At 43.6% G+C, this 26,778-nt stretch overlaps 1 protein-coding gene across 1 annotated transcript; it reads right to left on the bottom strand.

Annotated features, from left to right (window-relative positions):
* Positions 1-5,497: 5,497 nt before the first annotated feature.
* Positions 5,498-26,292, bottom strand: TRIB2 (tribbles pseudokinase 2). The gene is made up of 3 exons (XM_033143124.1): positions 25,953-26,292; positions 19,915-20,207; positions 5,498-6,502 (listed from the first exon to the last, which is right to left on the bottom strand). Exons 1-3 carry the CDS (start codon positions 26,220-26,222, stop codon positions 6,034-6,036), a joined length of 1,032 nt encoding a protein of 343 aa, XP_032999015.1. The 5' UTR covers positions 26,223-26,292; the 3' UTR covers positions 5,498-6,033.
* Positions 26,293-26,778: the final 486 nt, after the last annotated feature.

Genomic DNA, 26,778 nt, shown 5'->3' with positions numbered 1-26,778 from the left:
AAGTGCTCACTGGATAATGTAGCTGCTGAGCACTGATCCACTAGTACCAGTATGTGTCTTCACTAGTGTATATAGTTCATTGATAATTATTCTCTGATGAAAACTTTATTCTGAAACAATTGAACTATTCCGGATGCACTGTCCTTCTTTTGAGACTTCGGAGAGACGTCTTCCTTTATAGACTTTTGTGAGACATCTTCCTTTGAGAGACGGTTTGGTGTTCCTCACTATTCATTGGTTGTTTGAATCTTGGTTTGACTCAGAGAGAGTTAACAATTTGCAGTTACTTGTATATTTTGTAAGATGTGTTGTATGATATACTTATATATTATTTTGAAGTGGTTTATTTGTATATTTTGAATGACCGATTATATATTTACTAACAGTTATTAGCCAGCGTGTTGCATTTGCATTTTTGTAGATTGTCACATTTTGCAACACAGGGGTTTGTGTTTGTTTAATCTGTAAGCAGACATCATGGCTGTTAACATCCAGCCTTACTATTTTTCCTCTTCCATCCACACTTGAACTTGTGTAACGCCATCCCTGATGAAGACTCCTAGAGATCTCAGAAGCTTGTCACATTTTTGTGACATTTTGGTTGGTCCTAATAAAGGTCTTACCCAGCTGTGGACTCTGGAATTAATATTTGTGTCCAGTACAGATCATCAGGGTGCAGGGTTGGGTTTCATTAGACCAACATACAATCCATCTTGTACCTGCTAATCACATATATCTGCCTCTAATTTTCCTGGTACGTATTCTCTAAGGATGTGGATTTAACAACATCCCCTCACAGCTGCTGCAATGGGGGACAAGGAAAGCACAGATGAGTCAAGAGCTGCTGGAATACTTGAGTTTGCTAAAATGTTTCATAGACTTCAACAAAAGGTTAAGAAAAGCACTGATGTCCAGTAACATCTTTGGTATTTGCTGTTAGTCACTCAGCCGTTTTAGTTTGTGCAGAATCATTTCAAGATTTTGAAGAGTATTTTGCTTCCTTGCCTAATACTTTCCCCTTTCTGCCATCTGCCTGGAAAATATGGGGTTTGGGTTTGGAAGTGGCCCATCGTTTCTTTCAGTTTATTTAGTGGCACGTATTTCTATGTATAAAGTCAACTCAGCTGTGTCCTGATATTTTTAAAATGGCTGTCATGCTGAATGGATTACTGTAAATCATCTGCAACCTGCCATGAGCCAACAGAGCATAAGCAATATTGACTGAAACATACAAAAATTTGTTGCAAGTTTAATTAATGTGTTATGTCGGTACAGTATACACATATATACAGAAGGTGCTTTTGTGAGGGTACTCACTGGTACACAATACCATCACCTCTCTCTTTTTGTTGCCCATCATGTTCTGACAGCACTTTTATGAAGATATGAGTACCAGAACCTCATCTGCTTTAAAAAATAATAATAATAAAGCAAAAAGTACTGAGGTCCTTGGTCTCTGATAATGTCTCTTGCTTGCCTGTGGCAAAACTCATGCTGTTGTGGTACTGAGAAGGGCACCTTAGCCTATACTTTTTCAGGATTATTGAGCCCTACAAAACCTTCTCTTCTGCTTCGATTTCCAGTGCTGAGGACTAGGGCAGGTAAGGATCCATTAACTTGCAGTTGAAGACACTTACTGCATCAGGATCCTGTAAACTTTACTGTTCGCCTATGAACGTGGCGGGTTGGGAAGTGGTACTCATTCCTTTACACCAGTATTTCCCAAACTTAGGCCTTCATCTGTTTTCAGACTATAATTCCCATCATTCCTGACCAGCGGTCTTGCTACCTACGGATGATGGGAGTTGTAGTCCAAAAACTGCTGGAGGCCCAAGTTTGGGAAACACCTAGTGGTGATGAGAATTTCTGGAAAAATTCTGGAGGAAAATCAGCATTCCCCAGTACTGTCACATTAGCTATGTATGATAGAAGTCCTCACAGGACCTTTGAAAATAAAGAGAGATGGCAACTCAGATCTCAGTACTGTACAGTACTGTGTAACATAGGAAAGCTCAGGCCTACATAAGGCCAAGGCATTTATAAGCCTGTCTCTTATTTGGAAACTGGCTCCTTTAGCCAAAAGGTTTCCCTCACACCAGCACGAAGCAGGCCTCCGTGTTTAATATAATTCCCTGCAAATGAGCAACCATTAGTCAGCCACATTTTTATATAATTATTGGCAGTGCAAAGGAAACAGGCACACTTCTAACTATTTCCACCCAAACAGAACAGAAGCTGCTCACAGAGGCTCCAAAGGGAGGTGGGCTGAAGTAAGAGAAGTTGGAAAGAGGTGGTGGTGAAATTCAACTCCTCTTGCCCAAGCTGCCTTTTTGTTAAAAGGAAGGAATCACAGCCTGCTTTTTCTAAGGGCTTTTTCTAAAGCACATTTATTGTAGGAGTTTAATTGGAAAGAGTTTCTGGTAATTTAAACTCTGGCTGCATTTAAAAACTAATTTCTCTCCAAGTTTACATATTAATGATTTCCCCCCCTGCTGCCGTTCTGAGGAACAATATGAAACAGCAAGACGGCCGCTGCAGAGGCAGCAATAATTGTGCCAAAAGCCACAAGACAAGGAAACACTCTGGGAGGAACCTCATCTTGTCAAGATTCTCTTGGATGCAGAATTCACCACTTTAAAAAAAAAAATTAAAAAGTCATTACCTGAGGAATGGTAGCTAATGTGTGCTTACAACAACCTGTCCTCAGAGTGAAGGGGGGAAAGTGATGACATTTGAGAAGTTTTTTTTTATCTTATTTGTCAGTTGCCTAGGGATTACCCTGTACGAAGTGACTAATAAAATTAAATGAATGAATGAATCTCTGTATCAACAGTTGGTGCCAAAATATTCAACACAGTTTGACAAGTGTATCCTGAACCTCCCAACTACAATGTGTCTGGCTAATTTTAACCTAATAGCCATCTCTTGAGGGAAAGTTCTAAATTGCACCTTTCATGAACAGGACTGTGTTGTTTTGAAATATAGTGAATATGCTCTAAAATAAAAGCAAAGCATTTTAAAATCAGCATGTCTAGGCAAATCAAGCTTGCATGTAGCAAAGTTAAAATCCAGTGTTTTTAATTCGGACTCTAATGCAGATTCAGTCAATTATTCCAAGTCTTTATGTCTAGTATTCAAGTCTGACTTCAGAACAAAGATTGTTTTTCTGAAAGAAAAAAAAATCACAGGAAGCTGCATTATACAGAATCAGATTATCCATTGTCTACATTGGCAGTTAGTGACTCTTCAGGCAAGGAGCCCTGGTAAGATTCCAGGGGTTATATCTTGGTCTTCCTGCATGCAAAACATGTGCCCTACTCCTATGGGCCTTCACCCATTATATTTTTGAGAATCTTGTGCTTGCATGCCTCTATTCATGGGTTTAGAAGGGACGCGGGTGGCACTGTGGTCTAAACCACTGAGCCTTTTGGGCTTGCTGATCGGAAGGTCGGCGGTTCGAATCCCTGTGATGGAGTGAGCTCCCGTTGCTCTGTCCCAGCTCCTGCCAACCTAGCAATTCAAAAGCACACCAGTGCAAGTAGATAAATAGGTACTGCTGTGGCGGGAAGGTAAACGGTGTTTCCGTGCACTCTGGTTTCCATCACGGTGTTCCGTTGCGCCAGAAGCGGTTTAGTCATGCTGGCCACATGACCCGGAAAGTTGTCTGTGGACAAACACTGGCTACCTCGGCCTGAAAGCGAGATGAGCGCTGCAATACCGTAGTCGCCTTTGACTGGACTCAACCATCCAGGGGTCCTTTACCTTTACATATTCATGGGTTAATAATGAGACCCGTGTGTATTGGGCAGTAAACTAATAATAATAATAATAATAATAATAATAATAATAATAATAATAAAGCCTTCACCAGTTGAATTTAGTTAAATATGCACAATTTTGTTTATTGAAGAGATTAGGACAAAAAACATTAAACCAAATACAAGACAAAGCACCAGAGGCAGTAAAATCCCACCATGCACATCACCAATCTTTCCTCCTACAAGTTTATAAAATAATAAACATTGTTTTGTTTGTTTTTAAAAAAGAAGAAATCCCTCAACACAGCACCATCTTCAGAGTGTAAAAACATTACTCCTTTATATTCTTAAGATACCAAAATAGAACCAAGGCAGGTCAGATGCAGCTTTGTCTCTTGATAAGGAACTGTGGAACTATCAACTTGAGAGTGGGATCGAAACCTTCCCTGCAAGAGCAGGTAAATAGCATCCATACGTCAAATGCCAAGTACACACATGCCACATAACTATAATTAAGCACGAAATTCAAGTAACATTTACATACTACAGAGTCCACGTGTACCTATCCAAAAAACATGACCACTTCACAAAAAACGCATACAGGCAGTAACATCAGAACAACTGAGGTACTGGAAACACAAATATTTATGCCAAGAGATTTCTGTTTTGTTTGTTTTCTTGTGTCCCCACCCCCCCAACACCCCCTCAATATCATACAGCAATATAAAAAGCAGTAATAAAAATCATTTGCCAGTCTAAATCAAAATGAAAGCTCTCTAAGGAAGGTGGTGGCGTTGGGTGGGCAGGCTAAAACAACAGTAAAAAATAAAGTATTATCATTTAGGGACAGGAATACCTGAAGAGCAAAACAGAAGTGTGTTAACTACAGCATGTAACATGTCACCCCCAAGTCAACCCGTAATTAAGTACTGGCTTAATTCATCACAACTGTGACAGTTTAATCAATAAATAAGTCTTGACAATACAAAAAGGTGCATATTACCGTGTACTTTTTAGAAGACAGATCTGTGTCGTGGTAATATTCAGCTTATTAATAGATCAATGAGAAGAAAACTAAAAAAACAGTATCCTGTTTTGAAAACGAAAACAAGAAAACCCAAGTCATTGCCTTTCCACAAAGTAAGTGTAGGGGTGCCTTTCCCCCTCCAAATATAAAGAGCTCTTCTGATCACGTTCAGGGGTGTCAGAGGAAAATTTGTTTACAGGATTGGGGCTTCCCCCTTTTTCTTCTTTAGGTGATGCAAAGGCGGCCTTCCCCAAATAATGTGGTCAAAATTTATGTGCAGTATAGTGGAAGCAAGTGCTTCCAATCCCGGTTAAGAAGAAAAACACACAACCCCAAATATTGACAATTATTTTTGTTGTTTTTGTTGGTTTTGCTAATAAAACAGTCAAAATACATCTGAACGTCTGAATTGTAACTGCTTCCTGCCACAAAGCCATTTGACCAAAATAATAATAATAATAATCAAACTAACCCTGAACAACTTGTGAGTTTTCATCCCTTCAAGGGACGTGGAAAAGAACATTTTAAATGTGAATTCCTCCTGGCCCAAAATAAAATAAGGAATCTAGGAGAAACGTGAACTTCAGAACAACCTATCAAAAGACATGGTTTAGCACCCACTTCTCGTGTGTTCCTTTTTGTGCACTACCCCCTGCCCCGCCCGCCGAAAATGAATCCCACTTGTAACTATTAAACATCAGATTTTTTTTGGGGGGGGGGGGAGAGAGAAATAATCTAGGAAAACAAAGAATAAAATAATAGCTAGTTGTACCTTCCCTGAATAATGGCTGAAGTTAAATATCTAACAGTGCGATGCCAAGATGCAAGTTGAGGCAAAAGTTTCTATTTACTGGGAACTGTAAATACATGAACGAAACGGAATCAGGAGTGGATTAGTGGCTGCACTGGAACTTGGGGTGCGTTGTGTCCTTGGCTCCATAAAGATGAGAAGCTACAGTCTCTCTGTGTGCTGCCGCCTCCTTTATTTTCTATGTCAATCTAACTGAATAGCAACGACTCCTCCCATCTAAACCATCCACATGCTACATCTGTGGTGTTAGCTCATTTATTGGGCGTTCCTTCTCCAACCAGGAAAAAAAAAGAACTCCATGTTGTCTCTCCCTCTCTCTCTCTCTTTTGCTATCAAGCCAGGCTGAAACACAGATATAATTCTGCACGGCCAGAAAGGACTCCCTTCATGTTGTCCCTTCCTGGCCATGCAGCACCCAAAACACTAGTCCCTGCCGCTCAGTTAAAGAAAGGGTCCGAGTCCTCTTCCATGTTGACGTCAGGCACCAGCTGATCCGTTGCTTCCTTAGCACCATATCCTGAATTAGACACATTAAAATCTGTAGAAAACCAAGGGTGGTCCAGAATTTCCTGCGAAGTCAGCCTTTCTGAGGGCTCCCGGCGCAGAATGCTACGAATAAGGCATTTTGCCTTGGGGGATAGAGTCTCTGGAATGCTGAACTGCCCGCGGCGGATCTTGCTGAAGAGAGAGCTAGGCTCAATGTCATGAAAGGGGTAGCGTCCAACGAGCATGGTGTACAGCATGACTCCTAGACTCCACACGTCGGCCGCCTTGCCAGAGTAGCTGCCGTTTGTGTTCAAGATCTCTGGGCTCACGTAGGCGGGGCATCCATGCTTATCGGAAAGGGAGTCGTCGTTCCCTCGCAAAATGTAAGCGTCTTCGAGGCTCTCCAATTTTACTCGAGTCCTGGAGGGCAAGAAGAGACAGGCCACAGTTAGACTCACTGACAAAATACCCACACAGCTGCCTTGTTGCGCAAAGACAAAGGACATTAAAGAATGCTCACAATCTTTTTTTTTTTCAATTCATTGCCCGTCAAGGGAGATAATGTGTACAATGGACATCAGCGTCTGAAATTCTCCAGGCACTGGGAAACGGCCCAGGTATTTCCCAAAATGCCAGAAGCTGGTCCGGCAAATGAATATCCAGGGAGTTTAAGATAGGCACTGACTATTTCAGAAGTTTCCTTTCACACATCTCAATGGACTTGTTGGAAAGCAGAACCCCAGTGGTTTTTAGTTTAGAAAACCAACGGCTTGCAGAGAACTGCATAAGCCAAACCAAAGCCTACTGTGTCCTTTTTTACACTTTTTTTTAAAGAACAACACTTGAGGTGCTTCATAAACACAGCTAAAGTTATAAGATTACCCCTAAATACTTTGGCCACCTCATGAGAAGAGAAGACTCCCTGGAAAAGACCCTGATGTTGGGAAAGATTGAGGGCACAAGGAGAAGGGGATGACAGAGGACGAGATGGTTGGACAGTGTTCTCGAAGCTACTAACATGAATCTGACCAAACTGTGGGAGGCAGTGGAAGACAGGAGTGCCTGGCGTGCTCTGGTCCAAGGGGTCACGAAGAGTCGGACATGACTAAACAACAACAACAAAAAGCTACTGTTGATTTCTCCCAGTGCAACCTCTGCATTCCAAAACCTTCTCAAAAGTAGCCATCACATGCCACTTGGAAGTCAACCTCCAGTTCTCAGTATCAGTAAGGAAGTAGTAAAACTTGATTTGAGAATGTCCCAGCTAGTCAATAATAATAAAATGTGGAAAAAGCCAATGCTAAGGGATGCTACTCACCAGCTTTCAAAAGCCCTAGCAACATATTATATGCTTCTTATCCTATCAAATCACAAAGGGGATCTTTTATAATTTAAGAAGCCAGTGTGGGAACGCGACAAAAGAGTACAGTCATACCCCGGGTGGCGCACATCCCGGGTTGCGGACGTTCGAGTTAAGAACGCCCGCAACCCGGAAGCGTTTCCAGAGCGCGCGACCCCCGGATGCGCAGGACGCTGCTGCGCACTTCATGCATGCGCAGAATCGCTCTACTTCCGGATTTTTTCTTTTGGGGGGGCGTTTGTGTTAAGCACGCCCGCGTTACGTAGCGTGATCCGGAACGAATTGCGTGCATAACACGGGGTACCACTGTATTTGGAAAACCTTCAGGTACAAATGTGCATTGCTGATGTTGTCTAAGGCCTGACTGAGGTGATAAACCTGTGTCTGGACTATGCCACTTCAGATGGGGCTCATGTGATTGAATTCTTATTCATTAAACAAAACTTATTCTACATAGAAAACTAGTATATGACACTGAGTCAACTAGACTAGAATCGTTCTCCCTAACCTGGTAGTTGTCTATGCAGAAGGATATGAAAAATAATTAATGGAGGAGCTTTGCCCCATGAGGAGCGCTCTGCCCACCAAACCATCTGAAGTGGTACATACAGCCCAAACAAAAATTATGCCACATCATTGAGAACTAAATCCCAAGTGCCATGTTGAGCATGAAGTAGGGCTGTGTGATATATTGACCCAAACTGATTTGAAATCTATATTGTGATATCGGTTTCATAATTTTTGACCTGGCAATATATCGTGAAAAACCATGACGCCAGACAATGGCTCTGCGTAGTTCCATCTTTATTTCAGACATTGTGATATATTGGTATATTGTTAACACTGGATCCCTTCTTACATTTGCAACCCTGGACTCCTTTCATAAATAATCATAATCATTACAGTGGTACCTAGGGTTACAAACACATCGGGTTACAAACACTTCGGGTTACAGAATCCGCTAACCCGGAAGTAGTACCTCGGGTTGAGAACTTTACCTCAGGATGAGAACAGAAATCGTGTGTTGGCGGCATGGTGGCAGCGGGAGGTCCCATTAGCTAAAGTGGTACCTCAGGTTAAGAACGGTTTCAGGTTACGAACGGACCTCTGGAACGAATTAAGTTTGTACAGTGGTACCTCGGGTTAAGAACTTAATTCGTTCTGGAGGTCCGTCCTTAATCTGAAACTGTTCTTAACCTGAAGCACTGCATTAGCTAATGGGACCTCCTGCTGCCGCTGCACCGCCAGAGCACAATATCTGTTCTTATCCTGAAACAAAGTTCTTAACCTGAAGCGTTATTTCTGGGCTAGCAGAGTATGTAACCTGAAGCGTATGTAACCTGAGGTACCACTGTACTTTGCTTTCACTTCCATGCCATTCTTATATAACTTGACTACTTCCAGAAACAACTGTTTGCTTTTTAAAAACACCAGCAAAAGCTGCCCTTGATTGCTTTCTCTCTCTTGGAGGGCTGGTTCACGTTTATGATCTAGAAATACTATGTGCACAACGGACACCTAGCCTATGTGTGTGTGTTACCCAGCAGCACACAATGTGAGATATATGGCCTATTTCCATTGTTCGTCCGCTTCCAAAAATAGGTGGAAGGTTTACAGAAATCCAGGCCAACGTAAGCGCAGCTGTAGCTGCATGTTGAGTCGCACATTTTGCTCGATGTACAGGTGCTGCCAGAGTACTGCACATGCACCCATTTCCAAATGGGCAACACACGGACCAGCTTTAAGCGAAACCCAGGAACAAACACAGAGATAAAACTATTACAGGGCATAGTCGCTATCTCTTTAGCTGCAGTCAGGCACAGCTTGCCCGAAGGATGAACAACCGGAGGCAAGCAAGATCTGAAGCATATAGCCTTGACCCTTCCAATTTTTAATCATGGCATACTTAAAAACTTGTTTGCAGCTTCTCTTTGAAGTCTGCCTCCCTCACTGATTGTTTTGCAGATAACAGCTTAGGACACATCGGCTTACAGAGGCATTTGGCGGAGGTTTGGGGATGAATATGACCATTTCAGATGCTGTGGCTGAATTGTTCCGAATAGTTCTTATTGATCCAATATGATTTTAACGATGCTTAAATTAATTGCCTTATGCTTTTAATTATGTATGCTCTCCTCCCTGAGATCTTCCTTGATATGGGGAGGTTTACAGATGCAAATAACAAGCACACAAATAGAGCTATAAACTCAGATATATAAGCTAGGCGCCAAATGGCCCCTTAAACCAGAGTTACAGTCGCTAAAACGGAACACCGGGTTGCCGTTTTGGGTCCAGGTGGCTTGAAAGTTGTATTTTTCAACACAACCTTTCTCAGAAGCACACGCCATTTATATCTCACGTACAATCTGAAGGGGGCAGGGAAAAGGTCCTGTGCTGTATCACTGAGCTATACTACTTCTGCATGCCTGAGACCCTGTGGAAGCACATTTGTTTCCCAGTCCCCACAAATGACGTTCCCATACGGTTCTAGCACAAGTTCAGTGTATGTGGAATCCCTACCACCAAGCGGTGCCAGCTTTATCATAGTCAGATCCACCCCAGCAACAGATCTTTTATCAATGTAGGAGGGTTGGGTTGTTTGGGTCTCCGGAATGAAATATAGAAAGCACAGAAATTCTGAAGAATATAGAAGCTGCCTTTCCTTTGTACATCGTTAACTTAAGCGTGTGTCACGCTGAATATGCATATAGGGTATTTGCTTTATTCTGTTCATCTCCTGGCAATTTATGTATTCATCATCCCCACCCTTTTGCCAACCCCGCTTTCCCTCAATTATCTCTGCTGTTGTGTCAGTCAACATGCAATGCCCATAACTGCCGCAGATAAAAAACCAGAAAGCAGTGTCCTTTTTGTCCTTGCCTTGGTTACCTTTCCAAAAGATTTATGCACTCCCCATGTCTCTCTCACACACTCTATTTTTCTGTTTATTCTTCAGCAGAAAATCTGACATTGGAGGGCCAGGATCCCTCCCTACCTCAACTCTCATCTCCCTTCCTGAGATATCCGTTGCTTAATGGACTCCAGGTTTTTCTGAACAAAAGAGTGTCCTTTTGTTACATGTCTGACTCCTGCCACAAAGACTGGAATACAAATCTTGCCTTTGATTGATTCTCAGCGTGCACACACACGCACGCACACACACACACACACACACACACACACCAACCTTTTCTATACTGTACTGAAGAATCAAGGACCTGCAGTCACAGGAAAGCAGATTTTGTTTAAACCAGGCCACTGAACAACAGCTGGCCTTTATCTGCATGTTCCACTATAATCTCTCGCAGGATAAAGCAGAGGAGGAGGAGGAGGAGGAGGAGCCATGCTTTCATCCTGCTGAATGGATTGGACCAGAGCAAATACACCGTGGATCAATGTCTGGGTAGCTTTTTTTACACACACACACACACAGAGAGAGAGAGGGGGGGCAGGCTTCATTTGTTCATAAATCTGATTATGGGGAAAGTACAAGAACCCTAGAATTATTTAGCACAGACAATTGCTACCGTAGTGCATCCGAAGAGTAAGAGAAACAAAAGCATGACACATTATGATTAGGAACTGCGGTATTGTCCATAGTTTTGGTTGGCTTGGCATCACAATCTGAAATGCAGGGAAAGAGGGACTTCCTACAAGACAGTAGGGAAGCCCAGGACAATGAATTGTCACCTCTCTACCAAGTCTGTAGAAGTGAATGCCAGAGGGTGGTTCTTTGCCTCTAGCACATGGCAGGAAATGGGGGGGGGGGGAGAGAGAGAGAGAGGGAGGAAAAAAAAAAAAACAACAACACGTCATTTCCAAATTATCTGCAATGCATAAAAAATAAGCCACATTGTGCCATGCATCCAGTGACCAGGGTTACATTTATGACCAGGGTTATATTTATGGCATCGCCTGCAATGCTCTTTTTTGAACCCAGCTGCTAAACAAAGTGCCACAGGCAGAACTGACACAAAACTCCAACGGATATTTCAAGCAGCAAGTTGCCAGCATAACGTTTTAGATTAGAATCTAGATTTAGAATCGGAATGGGGGGGGGAAGAATATTCTCCTAACCCGAGCTTCCATTTTTAAAGACACCCTGTGAACCAATTGTTTTGCTGTTTCCCTCAGCCATGAGAATGGTTGCACTGAAATTAGTTAGATAAATAGAGGCTTCCACACAGCTAGATAAGATCCGCTTTATAAAACTTACTATATAATGCAAAGCCTTCTGTCAGAGCCAGTGTAATTAGAGTATATCATTTCAGTTCAGAAGAGGAGATAGAAGAGGCACTTGGGCAGACAGCATTATGCAGCTCTCAGATCACTGACAGAACCCTGCATTAGTCTAATGCTTTTAAAAAAAAAAAGCAAGCTTGAATCATTGCTATTTAAAAAGGGGAAGCTATTCTGCCTGTGAATGCTTTCCCATTACTGGTGAATGAAACCACAGAAGTGCAATCAGAGGGCAGCAAATAGCACTCAGAAGGGAAATGCGTCTTTGTCCCCATAGAAACCGTCAGGGAAGCCCATGAAAAACAATACCATTCTGAATTTCTTATCAATATGCCATTCATTACTCGAGTACATTCAGACTTGGCCCTTTTGCAATGTAACAAAACCTGATCAATTAAGCCTTTTCCAGAAGGACCTTCAAAGTAAACTCCTGAGTTAGCATCCGTTTCTGGCAAACAATCAGCATGTCCTACACATTCCCACCCCCCACCCCCACCACCACCACAGCGGTTCACATTATTCTTCCCTGATGAATCCGAGGGTTACAAAAGAGATTCTGATGCACAGGGAAATCCTATCCTTGAAATGAAACCCACTGAGCACAATGTCATTACTCCACTCACCCAGCATGCTGGCAGAGCACTATGCAATACTAGTAGTGGGTAACCGCGCAAGCAGAACAATACACTTGATCTGGAAAGAGCCTACGCCTTGAGTCTCTGCCAGGGCTAAGGAGAAAACACGGTGACCCTGCAGGCACAATAAGGAAGGAACAGGATGGGTTGAGAACTTGCAGCTCTTTAGATGTTGTTGGATTCCACCTCCCATCAACCCCCGTCAGCATGGTCAAGGATGAAGGGAACTGTGGTCCAACAACACATCTGGAGAACCACAGGTCCCTTCCACCCTGGAGCTGAGGTTAGTCAGCATCTGATGGTGCTTCATGACTGGGACCCCACCAGGGATGGTGGAACGTTATGTTTTAAAAATGAAGCAACATGACTTTACAAACCCCTAAGCAAGTCAGTGGGGGGTCATCACAATGGGAGGGCAGGATTCAAACAAAGGAGTCAATCGGAGCATGTCACAAGGGGTATATGGAATCACATCGAGTTCCAGAGCATGGAACTACAACATCCTTGCCACTATGTGCATTCATAGACCTGATGGGTCTTTGGCAATGTGGCACTTTGGAGAGGGGGAGTAAAAAATCAGGAGCAGATGCAAGACTTGATTTCTCAAACCCTTACATGTATCATGTCTCAAAATTCCAGGCACCGACACTCATCAGGATTATCAGCTCCACTGCTGCATCTTTTTTTACTCAATATAAGCAAAAAATAATGATCCATGAGTAGATGTTGAAATCCAAAAAGAGTAGTCTAAACTCTGATGCCAAAAGAAGTTGCATAACTATTCCCTTTCTGTTATTTGATAAATGAGTGTTATTGCCCAAAGAGGACAAAAATACAAACAAAAAACCCCTCCCACAATCTTTCTACACATGGAAAAGTTCAAAAATCATGAGAGAAAAAGTGGGGTGCTTCTGGAATGAAAACTGATCTCTTCTTTCACCTGCCACAGCAAAGATGATCCTCCATTTGACCTTGTGACTTTCTTCCGGGTTCTGAGTTAATGAAGACTATCATCCTCAATAGTTACATAAACATGGCTTCTCAGCATGTGTGCACCTCAAGGGGGGAGAGTTACACAAGAAAGCAAGAGGGAATAGTACAGATATCAAAGTGGATAAAGGAAAGAAACCGGAATACAAAGGAAAATGGAACACCACTCAATTTTTACCGGTGAGATCTGCAGTACCATAAAAACCAACTGACGTCGTCTTGCAGAGGATGGGATGCATATGATAAAGCCGTAAAAGGATGCAATTCGATTTAAAACTAAATGCAGATCTTTATTTTCCCCTCCTCCAACGTTCTATCCAAGCTCTAAGCATGCTTTTGGTTGGTCTTCCAAATGGTGAATTTCCTTTCCTATGCTGAGTCAGCCAGACCCACAAACCAGGCAAAGAGTGCTGGTACAAACAGTGGATCAGGGAGCAGCAAAATTGGGTGCAGTTGGCAAAGCCTATTGGGGGCAACTTCAGCAAAATACTATTCTAGTTGATACCCCACATACACACAATTCCAGCTCAAAACCAACCACAGAGGAACTGCAATCTGGGCTGTCAAGAGACTCCGATAAACCTGTTCTCCTGCTGTGATCCCACAAAACATTCCAATCCCCGTTTGCACTTGCCAATTAACTAAAATAAAAAATGGGTGACATCCTGGTACACTGTACATTAAGTGCAACGTGTAGCTTGGCGCACAGATCCCTGGAAATTTCATATTGGCATCTACGGCAGGGATACCCAACATGGTGGGTCTCAGATATTGTCAGACCACATCGGCCCAAGCTAACAAGGGTCCAATGGTCAACGATGATGGAAATTTTAGTCCAACAACCTCTGGAGAGCAGCACATCTGCTACCCCGATCTAAGAATCTGGAATATATGCTCAGTCCTGCCTGTGTTGGGCCGACACTTAACAGATCGGTGCTGCCACCTGATGTTGACAACTAGGACAAATTCAGTGTGAAGAGAGTAAGGGACTTCTACCCCCCACCCTGGAACCTCTGCAACCAGGAGTCTGTCTAATCGCAAACTCTACAGCCTCAGTTCCTCAAGTGGAAAAAAGCAACAGCCTACCACACAGGTTTTCTGAGATGAAGCATGCTACAAAAGCTGCAAAGCATTTTATGACCTAGCATGACTGCAGAAACCCATCACCGATGTCGTGACCGTTCCGGAACCAATACATTCAAAAGCTCAGCCTTAAGATGCATCTTAAAACAGGCCTACACAGGAGCCTCCCATAATTCCTCCGTGGCTCACTCCTCTCCCCCCCCCCCCGCGCTTTACCCAAAGCATTGCTCAAAAGGTTACTAGCTCCAACTGTAAATCACTGTAAATCAGCTGGCTGCAATAAAGGGTGACAGGCGGTTAAAAAACCAGAGTCATTCATTGCTCTGAGAAATCTTACTACTTGGCAACCAGTAAGGAATGTAACAGCTTGTGTCTCTGGTCACATTTTTGTGGGCTGAGTTTCCTTTCGCTGAATTGTCAAATAAAAAAACAAAACAAAACATAGCAGAGCAAAAACCTGAAATGATCTACCCAAGCAACTACAGGAAGGTATAACTAGAAAGCAATACAGTAGGACTGTGCATACCCCATTAATTAAGCCTTAGGTCCAGCTCCTAAGGGGAAGGGCAGCGGGAGAGCATCCCAGGTTCAGTCCCCAGCATCTCCAAGGAGGTGGGACTGTCCCCTGCCTAGAATCCTGGAGACTTGCTGCCAGTCCAGCGCAGACAATGCTCCGCTAGATGGACCAATGGTATGACTTGGTACAAGACCACTTCCTATGTGCCACAGTGGCACAATACCTACTTTCCTGCAAGCCTGTTGTATTTCGCTGCTGTCTTCCCTGGAGGTCCAGGTACCATGGGCATCGGAAGGAATCATACCTACACAACTATTCCATCTGGGCATGACTGTGCCATGAGGAAGTAACTTCTATGCTGCTGATGCAGTGATATGCTGATTGATCAGATTAGGTCTTGCTAGGACTGACTCTTGCCTTTGCAGATTTTGGTTGTAATGCAAATCCTAGCTTAACAAGGTAAGCAGGTGGGATTAGATATAATCAAAGCATACAGACCAACATAACTACATACACACCTAGTAGGCATTCATGTACCACACTGGCTTTTTAAACTATTGGGACTGATGTTTATATTAGCACAAAACGCAAAGGCAAGTCAGGTTCTTTCTCAACTCTCATCTAGAGACAAATCTCTTATTATGCAAGGAAATTCAGAAGTAAACAGAATGCCTTAAGTCTCAATATTTTAAAAATGATCCCAACCTTGTTAACAAGACTGATTAACGAGCACAAACTTTTTCAGTGTCAAATATTGTGACAGCTAATATTTGAATATAATTGAAGATTTAATACCCTCCAAACATTAATAATTTGCTGGCAAGAAAAATAAATCTATCACTCAAAGCAAGCTCTGTACCTAGGCAAGTGTTTCAGCTCTAGACTCTTATAATTTAAAAGAACATAAAAGTTATTTTATGCAAGACCCACAGATCAATCCTTGAAAGATAGATGGGACCATGTCTTTGTGCTTTGGCCCTGACATCAAATTATTTGCATCCATTTTGCTCCGACAACTCCATCCACACAAGAGATCTAGGTGTTGCCATTTCAAGCAGACAATATTGTAGGCAAAGTTGTATGCACTGCCCATTGGCTTCTCGGGCAGTTCCCAACAAACAACGGAATGACTAAAAGTATCCAGGACATATTTGCTGCATAGCAGCCTACTGAAGCTTCCATTCAGGTAATAAAGAAACCTTAATTCTTGCATCATAAAGTACTCAAAGTCTTACGCCTAGCGCAGAAAATGTAAAGCTGGGGAACTGCACCTCCAAGCATTAAGGATCACAATTTATACACTTGTGCAAGGAGAGTCTATGAGCATCCTGTTCGATAAGGTTGGGACTCACCTAAGCAGCTGCACAAGGCTGCATATGCAAGGCAACCAATGGCCTAAGAGTCAAGGACACACATAACTGCAATGTCGGAATAGAGCATCTGTACTGAGTTGGGCAGCAGCAGTTGATAACAGTGCTCCTGTGCCACACAACAGCTGAGAAATAGGGAGACAAAGTACTGCCAACAAGCAAGCATGAGAGTACAAGATCACAGGAGTATAGAAAGGAAATAAGGAATGTGTAACTACAGGGAAGGCAAACCAAATGCCAGTCACAAAAGGGAGCATGCTCTCTACACACATTGACCTAAAAGATTCATTGGACGAAAATTGGGGGGGGGGGTGTTTAAATGGAAGGGTTTTTTTGTTTCCTCGTAAGTATTCCAGTTCAGGCTTTTGGGCACACGCCCCAACCAGGCTTCCCAAATTCATAGTTGTGACAAGGTGTGCAAGGAAAAAGACCCCACAGCCGTTGCATGAAGTAACTCAAATCAACTGATCTAAGTCTCCTAAGTTAAATTTAAGTTCTATGTTCCACTACAGGGGAACACAGCGAAGTGAGTTCAAAATCCTTCTCATTCCAACCAAGATCCCAGTTACTCTACTGTAGGCCCAGGGGTGGGGGAGAAACCAACACATTCCAGGCCATGTGGGGGGACGCAGGTGGCGCTGTGGTCTAAACCACCAAGCCTCTTGGGCTTCCTCATCGTAAGGTCAGCAGTTTGAATCTGTGTGATGGGAAGAGCTCCCATTGCTTTGTCCTAGCTAATGCCAACCTAGCACTTCAAAAGCACACCACTGCGAGTAGATAAATAGGTACCGCTGTGGTGGGAAGGTAAACGGAGTTTCCGTGTGCTCTGGCTTCCATCATGGTGTCCTGTAGCGCCAGAAGCGGTTTAGTCATACTGGCCACATGACCTGGAAAAGCCGTCTGGGGACAGACGCCAGCTCCCTCAACCTGAAAAGCGAGACGAGCGCCTCAACCCCATAGTTGCCTTTGAGTGGACTTAACCGTCCAGGTGTCCTTTACCTTTACCAAACAATGCATTTCCTCTTCCTCTCTAACAATGCACCATTCAAGCTGCCATCACTTTACAGAACCTGATAACAAATACTGTTGCCTGACAGACAGCAGAAACACAAAATAACCCCCCCCAAAAAAAATCTTTATAGATGCTTGAGTTCTAAATCGATAGTACTTTGAATACAATCAAAAGTTCCTTCCATGTCACCCAAGAATTATGCTGAAGAAGCTTGAACATCACAGCTTGAGAAGGCGGTCCAACTAATAGAGTTTGCAGTTAACATTTCCTATCACCAACCACCACCAATTTTATTCTGCCAAATCCGTATTGCCAGCTAGGAATTGGGCATTTTGCCAGTATTTGGAAAATGGGAAGCAAAGGAGAAAGACTTGTCTGTGTGAGTACAGGTGTGTGTGTTTGTGTGTGTGTTGGTGTGTGTGTGTGTGAAACACAACAGGCAAATGGTCTGTCTACTCTTAAAAAGCTGTCAATGTGTTGGCCAAAGAAAAGAAGCTGACCTTTCCTGGTTTCCTTGGTAGGCAGGGAAGCAGTCAAAAAGTGTGAGAGCATTTTTAACGTTCATCCAGCGATGGCAAAGGAAAGGAGAGCTGAACACCCTCATCAGTCAGTCAAATTCACTGGCCAGTTTTTTCTTTGTAAATGCCAACTATTGTGGTTTTAGAAATGTACTGCTGCATGCCTCACATTTGAAGAATGCTTTATGAAATATGCTAAGGAGGTTTCAAGTAATGCAGAAAAAAATTCTCACTCTTTTAAAAAAAATGTTTTGCAGGTCACCCTGAAGACTGAGCAACTTTTTGTTTCTGGTCCTCATTGTTCTAGCACCATTCGCTGTTGTGCCTGTCGTCTCCAGTCATGGCATTTACCTTATGTGATGTAAGTACCCTAGAAAACTGATAAGCGCAGGAAAGGAATTCTAATTATCAGCAGCCCCAAATGCACTGATTAGCAGACACTCACTCTTGCTTGCTTGCTTATGCTGCCAAGATGGAAAGGTAAAACAACCCCTTGCCTTATCCTGTCATCCCAAGCATCTGAAAATCCTGCTGTATTTACGGGACATCACACAGGGAACATGTCTTTCCCTTCCGCTGGCTCCTCCAGTCTCCTTACCTCCGAGGATATTATTAGCAAGCTTAAGAGACCAGCTTAACATGTGTTAATTCATTACATTAACAAAGAATTACAAAAGGTCCCTTCGAGTCAAGCTTAATGCATTGCAAACTGGCGTATGTGTGTGTTTTAGAACCTCTGCTCCAAAAGTGACATCTCCACAAAATGCTTTAAAAAAAACAAAAAAAAAACAAACATCACACAGGTAACTCACATCTTATGCTTCTTTTACTTACATGATCACAGCTTTTTGGCAGGTGAGGAGGAAATAAATGAATGGAGAGAGGAAACCCTCTCTTGATTTATTTATTTCCACCCACTCATACACAGCTATTATTGCAGCCTTACTCAGCTTTGGGGAGGAGGCAGGTAAGCGGCCCCAAGCAGCTCCCCACACCTTGCACAGGGGTGGGCGGCAGTTCCGAGGATTCCTGGCTCTGCACGTTTTTGGGTTTTATGCCAGAACCGAACACTCGCATCAGAGTACTAAAACAACCCAGACGTCCCAATGCTTGCCCCGCTTAGAAAAGAAACAGCAGCATCTATCCTAGCTTTACAGACCAGTAAGAGGTCTGTTAAGTGATTCACACATTTTTACCTGAATGTGATTCACACATTTTTACTCTTTGCCTCTAGTTTCCATGTTCCCACCTGTAACCAACAGAGGCAGCCCTTTGAGCCGCTTGGTGCAAGATTCACTGCAAGGCAGAAGTGAGTCCCAGCCAAACTTTTCAGTGGGTAGGGTAGGTTGGGGTTTACGACACCGTGGCAACAAGGGCTTATTGCTCCAAAAAGCAGAATATAGATTAAGCAGTAGCCAAACCGGGGTGGGGGGTGGAAAAAGTTTTATTCATCTCTTCTTCTTTTTATTTATCTTATAAACTCATCCATCACTTCTCTACCACAAAGCAATCTCTCACAGTAACTGCCAAAAATAAAAAACACATTTTTCCCAGGAATCAAATGAATGGAAACTAGAACTGCATAGTTCAAAAGATATGTTTGTGAGTGTAGAGCGTGTGTGTGTGTGTGTGTGTGTGTGTGTATGAGTGCGCAGGAGCATTAACTTGGTTTAAAGAGGAAAATTACAAGTTAACTTGTACAGATTCTAGTTTATGAGGAACATTTTTTGTGAGCGTGTGTGTGTGTATGCATGAGTGAGTGTATGTGTGCAATTCCATTACAATCTCAATCTCATGTTTCTCTCATGGAACTCATCACCGTACAGACAGATTCTCACAAGGTCTCCCATCCAGGCACTGACCACACCTAGACCTGCTTAGCTTCAGCTACAAGGTGGCGGCTTCACCCCAGGGGCCAGAAGGAAACAAGGTGGACTAACCACCACCTGCTCTCTCCTAGATCTTCCATCAAAACTGGCAGGAATGTTTCCTCTACTTCCAACATAGGGCTAACAGTACGAACCTTCAGAAAACAACCCCTTTCAAAACGGCATTCCTGACACACTCATTGGTGGATTCCAAAGGAGGGAAGGGAGAAAATCCCTTACCTTTCTTCATCCTTGAAGATGAATTTCCGCAGCTTGAGATCCCGCAGCACCAGCCCGCCGTCGTGACAGTGCGCCACAGCAGACGCTATCTGATAGAACAGCTTGGCCGCTTCCTCCTCCTTCAGCTTCTTGCAGGTACGAACAAAGGAATGCATGTCCCCATAGCTCCTCTCAAAGAACACATACGCTTTCGTCTCCCCGAGAATGATTTCAGTGATTTGGTTGATGTTGTCGTGAGGGGCCAGGCAGAAGCAGGGCGCCAGCAACTCTTGGTAGCAGCCGATATCAAACACCTGGAGAGGCAATTGGCAATAAAAACGAAAGGGTTAGAGATAGAAAGGAAACAGGCTGCAGCAAAGGCACACCGAATTAAAAACTAATAAAGCCCCTTCTGCATATTACAAAAGCAAAGATGTCAGCCAAATTGCAAACTGGTGCTTCTGTTTCAGCTGACTATGCCCTGACCCTGAGCAGTCTGGAAGTGTTTTCTTCCTTTTGAAAACTGAATAAGGGTTTCCACCACAACACACACTACAAACGGCCTAAATAAATTATATCAGCAAGAGAAAGGAAAGTGGATGGCCTAATTTCCTGACTGATAAGAGGGGAGAAACGTAAATAGGCTTATTTTTAAAAGGAACACCCGGTTCTTTGCAAACAAAAGCATAAAAAAAAATTCAACGGCAGCTCAGAATCTATGAAAATTCTGATTCTGGATGGCCAATGCAGCTACAGCAAAGGGGAGGGGAGGAAAGTATCATGCTTCAAAACACTTAGGGTCCACCCCCCACTCTTGTTTTTCTTTAATGCATTGCCTCTGAGGGGCAGTCCAAACTGTCCATCCACCCATACCACCAATGGGTCCAGCACTCAGACACTCATTTAGTTGTGATTTCTGCATTGCAGGGGGTTGGACTAGATGACCCTTGGGGTCCCTTCCAACTCAATTCTATGGTTCTATGCATTTACATCCCACCTTTTTTCTCTCCCAAGGAGCCAAACCTAGTTCTCCCATTCCTCATTTAATCCCAAGAACCTTGCGAGGTAGGTTAAGTTGAGAGGCAGTGATTGGTCCAAGGTTACCCAGTGAGCTTTCAAGGCCAAGAGAGGATTTGAACCCTTGCCTCCCACGTCCTAGTCCAACACTGGCTCTGTATCTGAACGAAAACTCTGCCATAGGTTTTAAAGAGTAAGCAGAGCGTGCTACTTTTCTTTAAAAGGGCCATACTGTCTTGTAAACCAGGGTTGTTTTGTTGTTGTTTTTTAAAAAAACTTATCATTCATACAAAATGATTACTGACACAATTCACCTTTCTCTTCTTATATGTGATAATTGCACTCTCCGTTGCCTCCCAGTTTCCCCTTTCCCTCTGTATTCCCATTTTATTTTTTTAAAACCAGGGTTGAGGCACCAGATATTGTTGGACTCCAACTCCATGGGCTACAGTAAATGGTCAAAAATTATGGGAATTGTAATCTAGCAACACCTGGAGGGCCACAGGTTCCCCCCTACCCACCCAACTTGCCAACCAAGTTGAGCTACTATCACAGCCTTCCTCTGGTTATCAGAGGGGTAAGTCAACATGGTGCCCTTCATACTTCAATTCCCATCATGCCTGACCACTGGCCATGCTGCCTGGGGTTGGCGAAAGTTAATAGTTCTGGAGGGCACAGCCTTGTTTGCCATTTCTACACACCACCTTCTTTTTCCACAGCCTGGATAGCTCAGTTGGTTAGAGAACATGGTGCTGATAATGCTGAGGTTGCAGGTTTGATTCCCTTACGGGGCAGCTGCGTATCCCGTATCCTCAGGGTCCCTTCCAACTCTAAAATTCTATGATTCTAAAACTCTAAAATTCTATGATTCTAAAACTCTAAAATTCTATGATTCTGTTCTCTGGCAGTGGAAAGAATGAGGGAAGTCAATATTCTTGTTGAGATGGTTGGGCAATACAAATAGTGCTATGGTCCACAACTCACATGGAAGCTGGAGGCTCTCAAATTCCTTCCTCCCCTCTCCAGTATGCAGGCAACAGCCTCTTCCATCCAAAACAGAGGCTGGCAGAATCTATCCCATTCCCCACTTCTTGTCTATCCCCATGCTCTTCAACTCTAGGTCCCCAACGGTTCTTGGACTACACCTCCCATCTTCCATGACAACTGGCTAAGCTTGGCCAAGGAGGATGGGCGTTGTAGTCCAACAACAGCAAGGGACTCAAGGTGGAAGACCGCTAGACCGCCACATAGGAATTTGGAGCTGAGATACAGAAAAGAGCACTTCACTAAGACTTCCCTTGCTGTTTCACAAAAGGAAGGAGCTAAAGAGGCCTTTGGTGGCATCCCAGAGTTGAGTGTCTGAAATACTTTAAAAAAAAAAAAAACCAAGGGAAGGACTCTGCTGTGTTTCTGTTGCTAAGCAACAGAAAACACAGGGTTTCGGTTGCTGTTCACACGGTGACGGAGCGGGCGGTTGTAAGATGAGGCAAAATGGATAGCCCTTCGCTTGTGATGGCTTGCGTAGGAGAAAATCCTGGGAGATGTATAACAGGGAAGCTTAGGTGCAAATGCAATGATGGCGAACATATGAGACGTCACTTTGGGGGTTGGGCTGAGCCCCCTGGGCTGCGAGTTCCCTAGCCGTAAGACTAGGGAAATGTTCTAATGGACTTGCAAACTTGTATTTGCTTTTTAATTTCTATGGAGATTTTTAGTGCATCTTTTTAAGCAGAACGAGTGCCTCTCTAACCTTGCAGGCACATCCACCTTGTGTTCTCGTGAATGAAATGGTAAGGAATCGCCAAGCATGCTGGGAAACTCATATATATATATATGTGTGTGTGTGTGTGTGTGTGTGTTCCACTAATCCAGCGATTATGAATGAATCAGTGCTTGAGACATTTGGATTCCAGGCAATCGGAACGTTTCATTGAGAATAACGGGTGCACTGCAGTAATAAGGCATAACCAGTATGTGACACAAAGGCTTTCATTATTCGCAAAGGCTGTGAGATTCTGATGCATTTGTCCCTTGCTAATGAAGGTCAGGAAGTTACAAAGTCGGATTAATGCTGAAGAACGCAGGCCAACCATATTGCGCAACGTAAGGATAAATGACTGTGGCTCACCACTTGCTCTTTCTATAGCTTGTAGCTTAGCAATTCAGAAATTAATTTAAGGCACGCAAAACCTGTCTTGAAGCCATTATCTTATGTCATGCTGTAAAGCAGAACAGCACTTGCCTTTGAGATACCTCCTGCAGCAGCATCCCATGCATGTTCATTCAGAACTAAGTCTCACCCAATTCAATGGGTCTTGCTCCTAGGTAAACATGCAGAGGGCTGCAGCAGGTTAAGAAACTCCCTAGCAAGTTTCTATAAATAAGTGCAAGCTTCGGCATTCCATGAACTGCATTCACCACAGCTCTTCCTGTTATTCCTGACGTGTTGACCGGTTAACTACATATCTGCAAAAGGGATGACCATTGCAGGTGATGTTTGCTTTTGGTTTTTCCCCTGCTCCAGGCGTCTTTCTCTCAGGGGAACCCATCTATGATACCAGAAGCTGTGGGGACAGATATACATTCCCTCCACCACTGCAGCCTCCTTGTGAAATCTTGCAGCACATCGTCTGCACAATATTATTTGTCTACTCTGAAGTCCTGCTGAATTCAATGAGGCTGACTCCTAGGTAACCAGGATCAGGACTGCAGCCATGACCACCTTCTAAGCATTATAAAAACGCGTGGCCCTCAGCTCAGCAAAATGTTTCCCCTCAACAGCCAAATTTTCCCCTAACAGCCATTAAAAAAAAAATCGTTCTGAAAAGCTTATCTTTGTTGTTCTTTATAATGCATAGTCAGGGCATGTGACTTTATACACTGTAGGTAGCCCAGTTTAGCTCTTTCCAGCAGCGAGAAGTAAAAAAAAAAAGAGCTCCTTTGGATTCTAGAATGGCATTTTGCATACTCAGGGGGTTCCAGTCAAATTAAATTAAGCCTCATCAGCCCCCCCTTTGTTATCTGGCCCTTAATGGGGGTGGGGTGGGGGGTTTCCACAAGCCTGTTTTTACTTAGACAAGAGTTGCTTGATTATTATTATTATTAGCTGTATACGCAAGGACACTATTTTTTTCAGGAGCAGCCAAAGAGGCAGGTTTTGTTTTTGTTTTTTTAAAGGCAAACATGAACAGTTACAATTTTACCAGCGAGGAGGAACTGAAATATGCTTTTTTTTTTTTAAGGGAGGCGTTCAGCTTCCAGTTATGAAAAATGGTTGCCACTGTCCTCAAAACATGAAAATTCCTAATACTTCCCCATCCTGAAACTCAAAGACATTATAATGGACAAAGATGCTGTTTCATATAGGAGCTCTGCTTCTGTACCAAAGTAATTTCCTATACCTTTACAACACAATCACAGGTGGTTTTGGATCGAATTTAACTACTAGATGTGTAAAAAGAAGTTACTAGCTTCTGAAAATCTTCAAGCAGAGAAGGCAGCCTTGCGAGATTTGTGCATCTTCATTTCAGCTGCTCATTCTTTGGCTTTCATCTGCTCCTCCCACAATAGGAGGCTGGTAATATTTTGATTTGCATCTATTTTGGACAAACTAATGCATGCATTTTAAATTATCTGCACCGTCGCTCCACTTTCTGGTTCCTTGTGCAGTGGAAGTCCTTACAAGGTCAGAGGCTCTACTTTCCATAATCAGATATAAACTGTGCAGAACTAAATCTTTATTAAGATTTAGGGTTCCTGACTCACAGGCGGCCAGTACATTTTATACTGCCGTGAACAGAGAGCCCTTTGCGATGAACCAGGGGCTGCAATTTAATTTTCTCACCACATATGAATCTAAATAAAAACATCCACCTGATCTACAGTGACCAAGAAGCTTGGATTATTGAAGGGCGGTCCATGTGTCTATATCACAGCCTGCCGATTCAACACTAGGATTGCAGCTTGTTTCGGTTTTGTTCTCAAGCCCATAAAAATGCACATTTTGGGGAAAATATTCTGTAATTACAAAGGTGGTGTAGTGTGGCAATTTTCCCACACTGCCTTTGCAGGGGCTGCTTCAGGAGCAGAGCTCAAAGAGGGCACCAGGGACAGCGAAAGAAAGAGTAACCACAGCAGTTTAGGAACAAAGGAAATAGTATCGCCTCTGAGCGAATGGGCGCCACTTCCCTCCATAGGAGAAGCATGTGGGCTTCCTTTTTCCACAGTTTACCTTCAACGGGGAGCTGAAGAGACCGAGAAGCCAGCAACCTACCAAGTCTGAGCCCCGTTGTTGTTTTCTGCATGCCCTTCTAACAAAATAAGCATGCAAGTGTGCAAGGATTTTTTATTATTATTATTATTATTATTATTATTATTATTATTAGTCTCCTGCTGAAACGTGGGCGATTGTGTTTGAAAACAATCCATACATAGTAAGGAGGCTTGGTGCTCTGGTGAATTTTTTTAAAAAAAGAACTCTGATCCACAGCCCAGTCGCCTTGCAAGCAAAACTCCCTCTCTGTGGAATCAGGCCTCCTCCCAAGTAAGCCTACACAGGACTGCAGTCTTACACAGAGGCAAAGCTGCCAACTTGCCAAGTTTGCATCCAACACCACCCATGGGAAGTGAAGTATCCTCAGAGGACCGGTTGAAAATTAGCAGGGGATTCCCTTTTGGGAAGTCAGAAAGGAAAGAGAGGAGGGAAATTAGATTATGCGTACTAACACCTATGTGGCCTTCAGAGCCTAACTCCCCTCCTCCCCCCCTCCCCTCGTCTTTGGCTCCAGGCCACCGTTATAACGTGGCCATTGTCTGGAAAGTTGCTGAGAGCCGTTTAAATTATGCAAGGATTCCCCCCCCCGTTTGTTTTAATTAAACTTCTCCCAGTGCTTAAATGAATGGTTCGCCGCCGCCCCCAATACACACAGCCCCCACCCCCGAGTACTTTCTAAAAATAAACTCGCTAGACAGAGAAAGGCTTTTTTAAAAAAAAAAAATTCCCAGGGGGTGGGAGAAGAGAAGAGAGACGGGAAAGTTGTTACCTTGCAAACCAGCTCCTCCTCGCTGTGCAGATGCACGGCTCGAAAAATGTGGTCTCCTTCCAGAGGCTCCAGCAGTAAGTATTTCCCGATGCAAGAAACGCAATGCGGCAAGTTGGGAGTCTCTGGCGGGCTGGGTGAGCCGAGGTTGGGGCTGAAACTCTGGCTGGACTCGGTGGGCCTTACAGAAGTGAGCTCTTCAAAATCCTGGGTTTTATTCCGAGGTCTTCCATAGCGTGCGATTGTGATTGGGGTTGACCTTTGTATGTTCATGGGGATGGAGAGAGCAAGCCCTCCAAAAAAGGTCCCCCCCAAAATCACCACACACGCACAGATGCAGGCGGGAACTAACAGCAGCGAGCGCGCACGCACGCACACACACACAACCGTTTTGGAGGGGGGGTGTTTATTGTGAAGATCAGGCCGGGCGCAACGATGCCTTTGTGCTGTCGTCGGAAGAAAAGAGGGTGAATTCGGAGGGCAGGTTTCCGTGGGGTTAAAGTCCAGTTTATGTCGCCGAGAGAGGAAACAGGAGGTAGGGGGCGCGGAGACGGGAGAGCGGGTGGCCAAGCCGAAGGGTTCTCCTCTCCCGGAGAAGCCCGGCACGTCGGGGAGCTTTTGCGCAGAAGAACAAAGTGACACAAACAAAGCCAAAGCGCGAGTCTTTGCGAAAAACGTGGCCTCTCAGGAAATACAACTGTTTTGTTTTTTAAAGAAATAACAGTGGAATGAACAAGTCTTGAACGTAGAGAGGTGAGAATTGTTATTAGTATTTGGCTTCTTCTGCGCTCCTGCAAAATCCTCGCACGGCTGGAAAAGTGTTAAGTTC

This window comes from Lacerta agilis, chromosome 3, assembly GCF_009819535.1.
Source record: "Lacerta agilis isolate rLacAgi1 chromosome 3, rLacAgi1.pri, whole genome shotgun sequence".
Lineage (NCBI taxonomy): Eukaryota > Metazoa > Chordata > Lepidosauria > Squamata > Lacertidae > Lacerta > Lacerta agilis.
This window is presented reverse-complemented; position numbering and strand designations above follow the sequence as displayed.

Bases quoted from the DNA above. Each gene is read 5' to 3' on its own strand.
- TRIB2 (XM_033143124.1), bottom strand. From the start codon at position 26,222: ATGAACATACAAAGGTCAACCCCAATCACAATCGCACGCTATGGAAGA. The intron at 20,208-25,952 runs GTAACAACTTTC...TTGCCTCTCCAG, and splicing joins AGGAGGAGCTGGTTTGCAAG to GTGTTTGATATCGGCTGCTA. The intron at 6,503-19,914 runs GTAAGGGATTTT...CTTGCCCTCCAG, and splicing joins ATCTTCAAGGATGAAGAAAG to GACTCGAGTAAAATTGGAGA.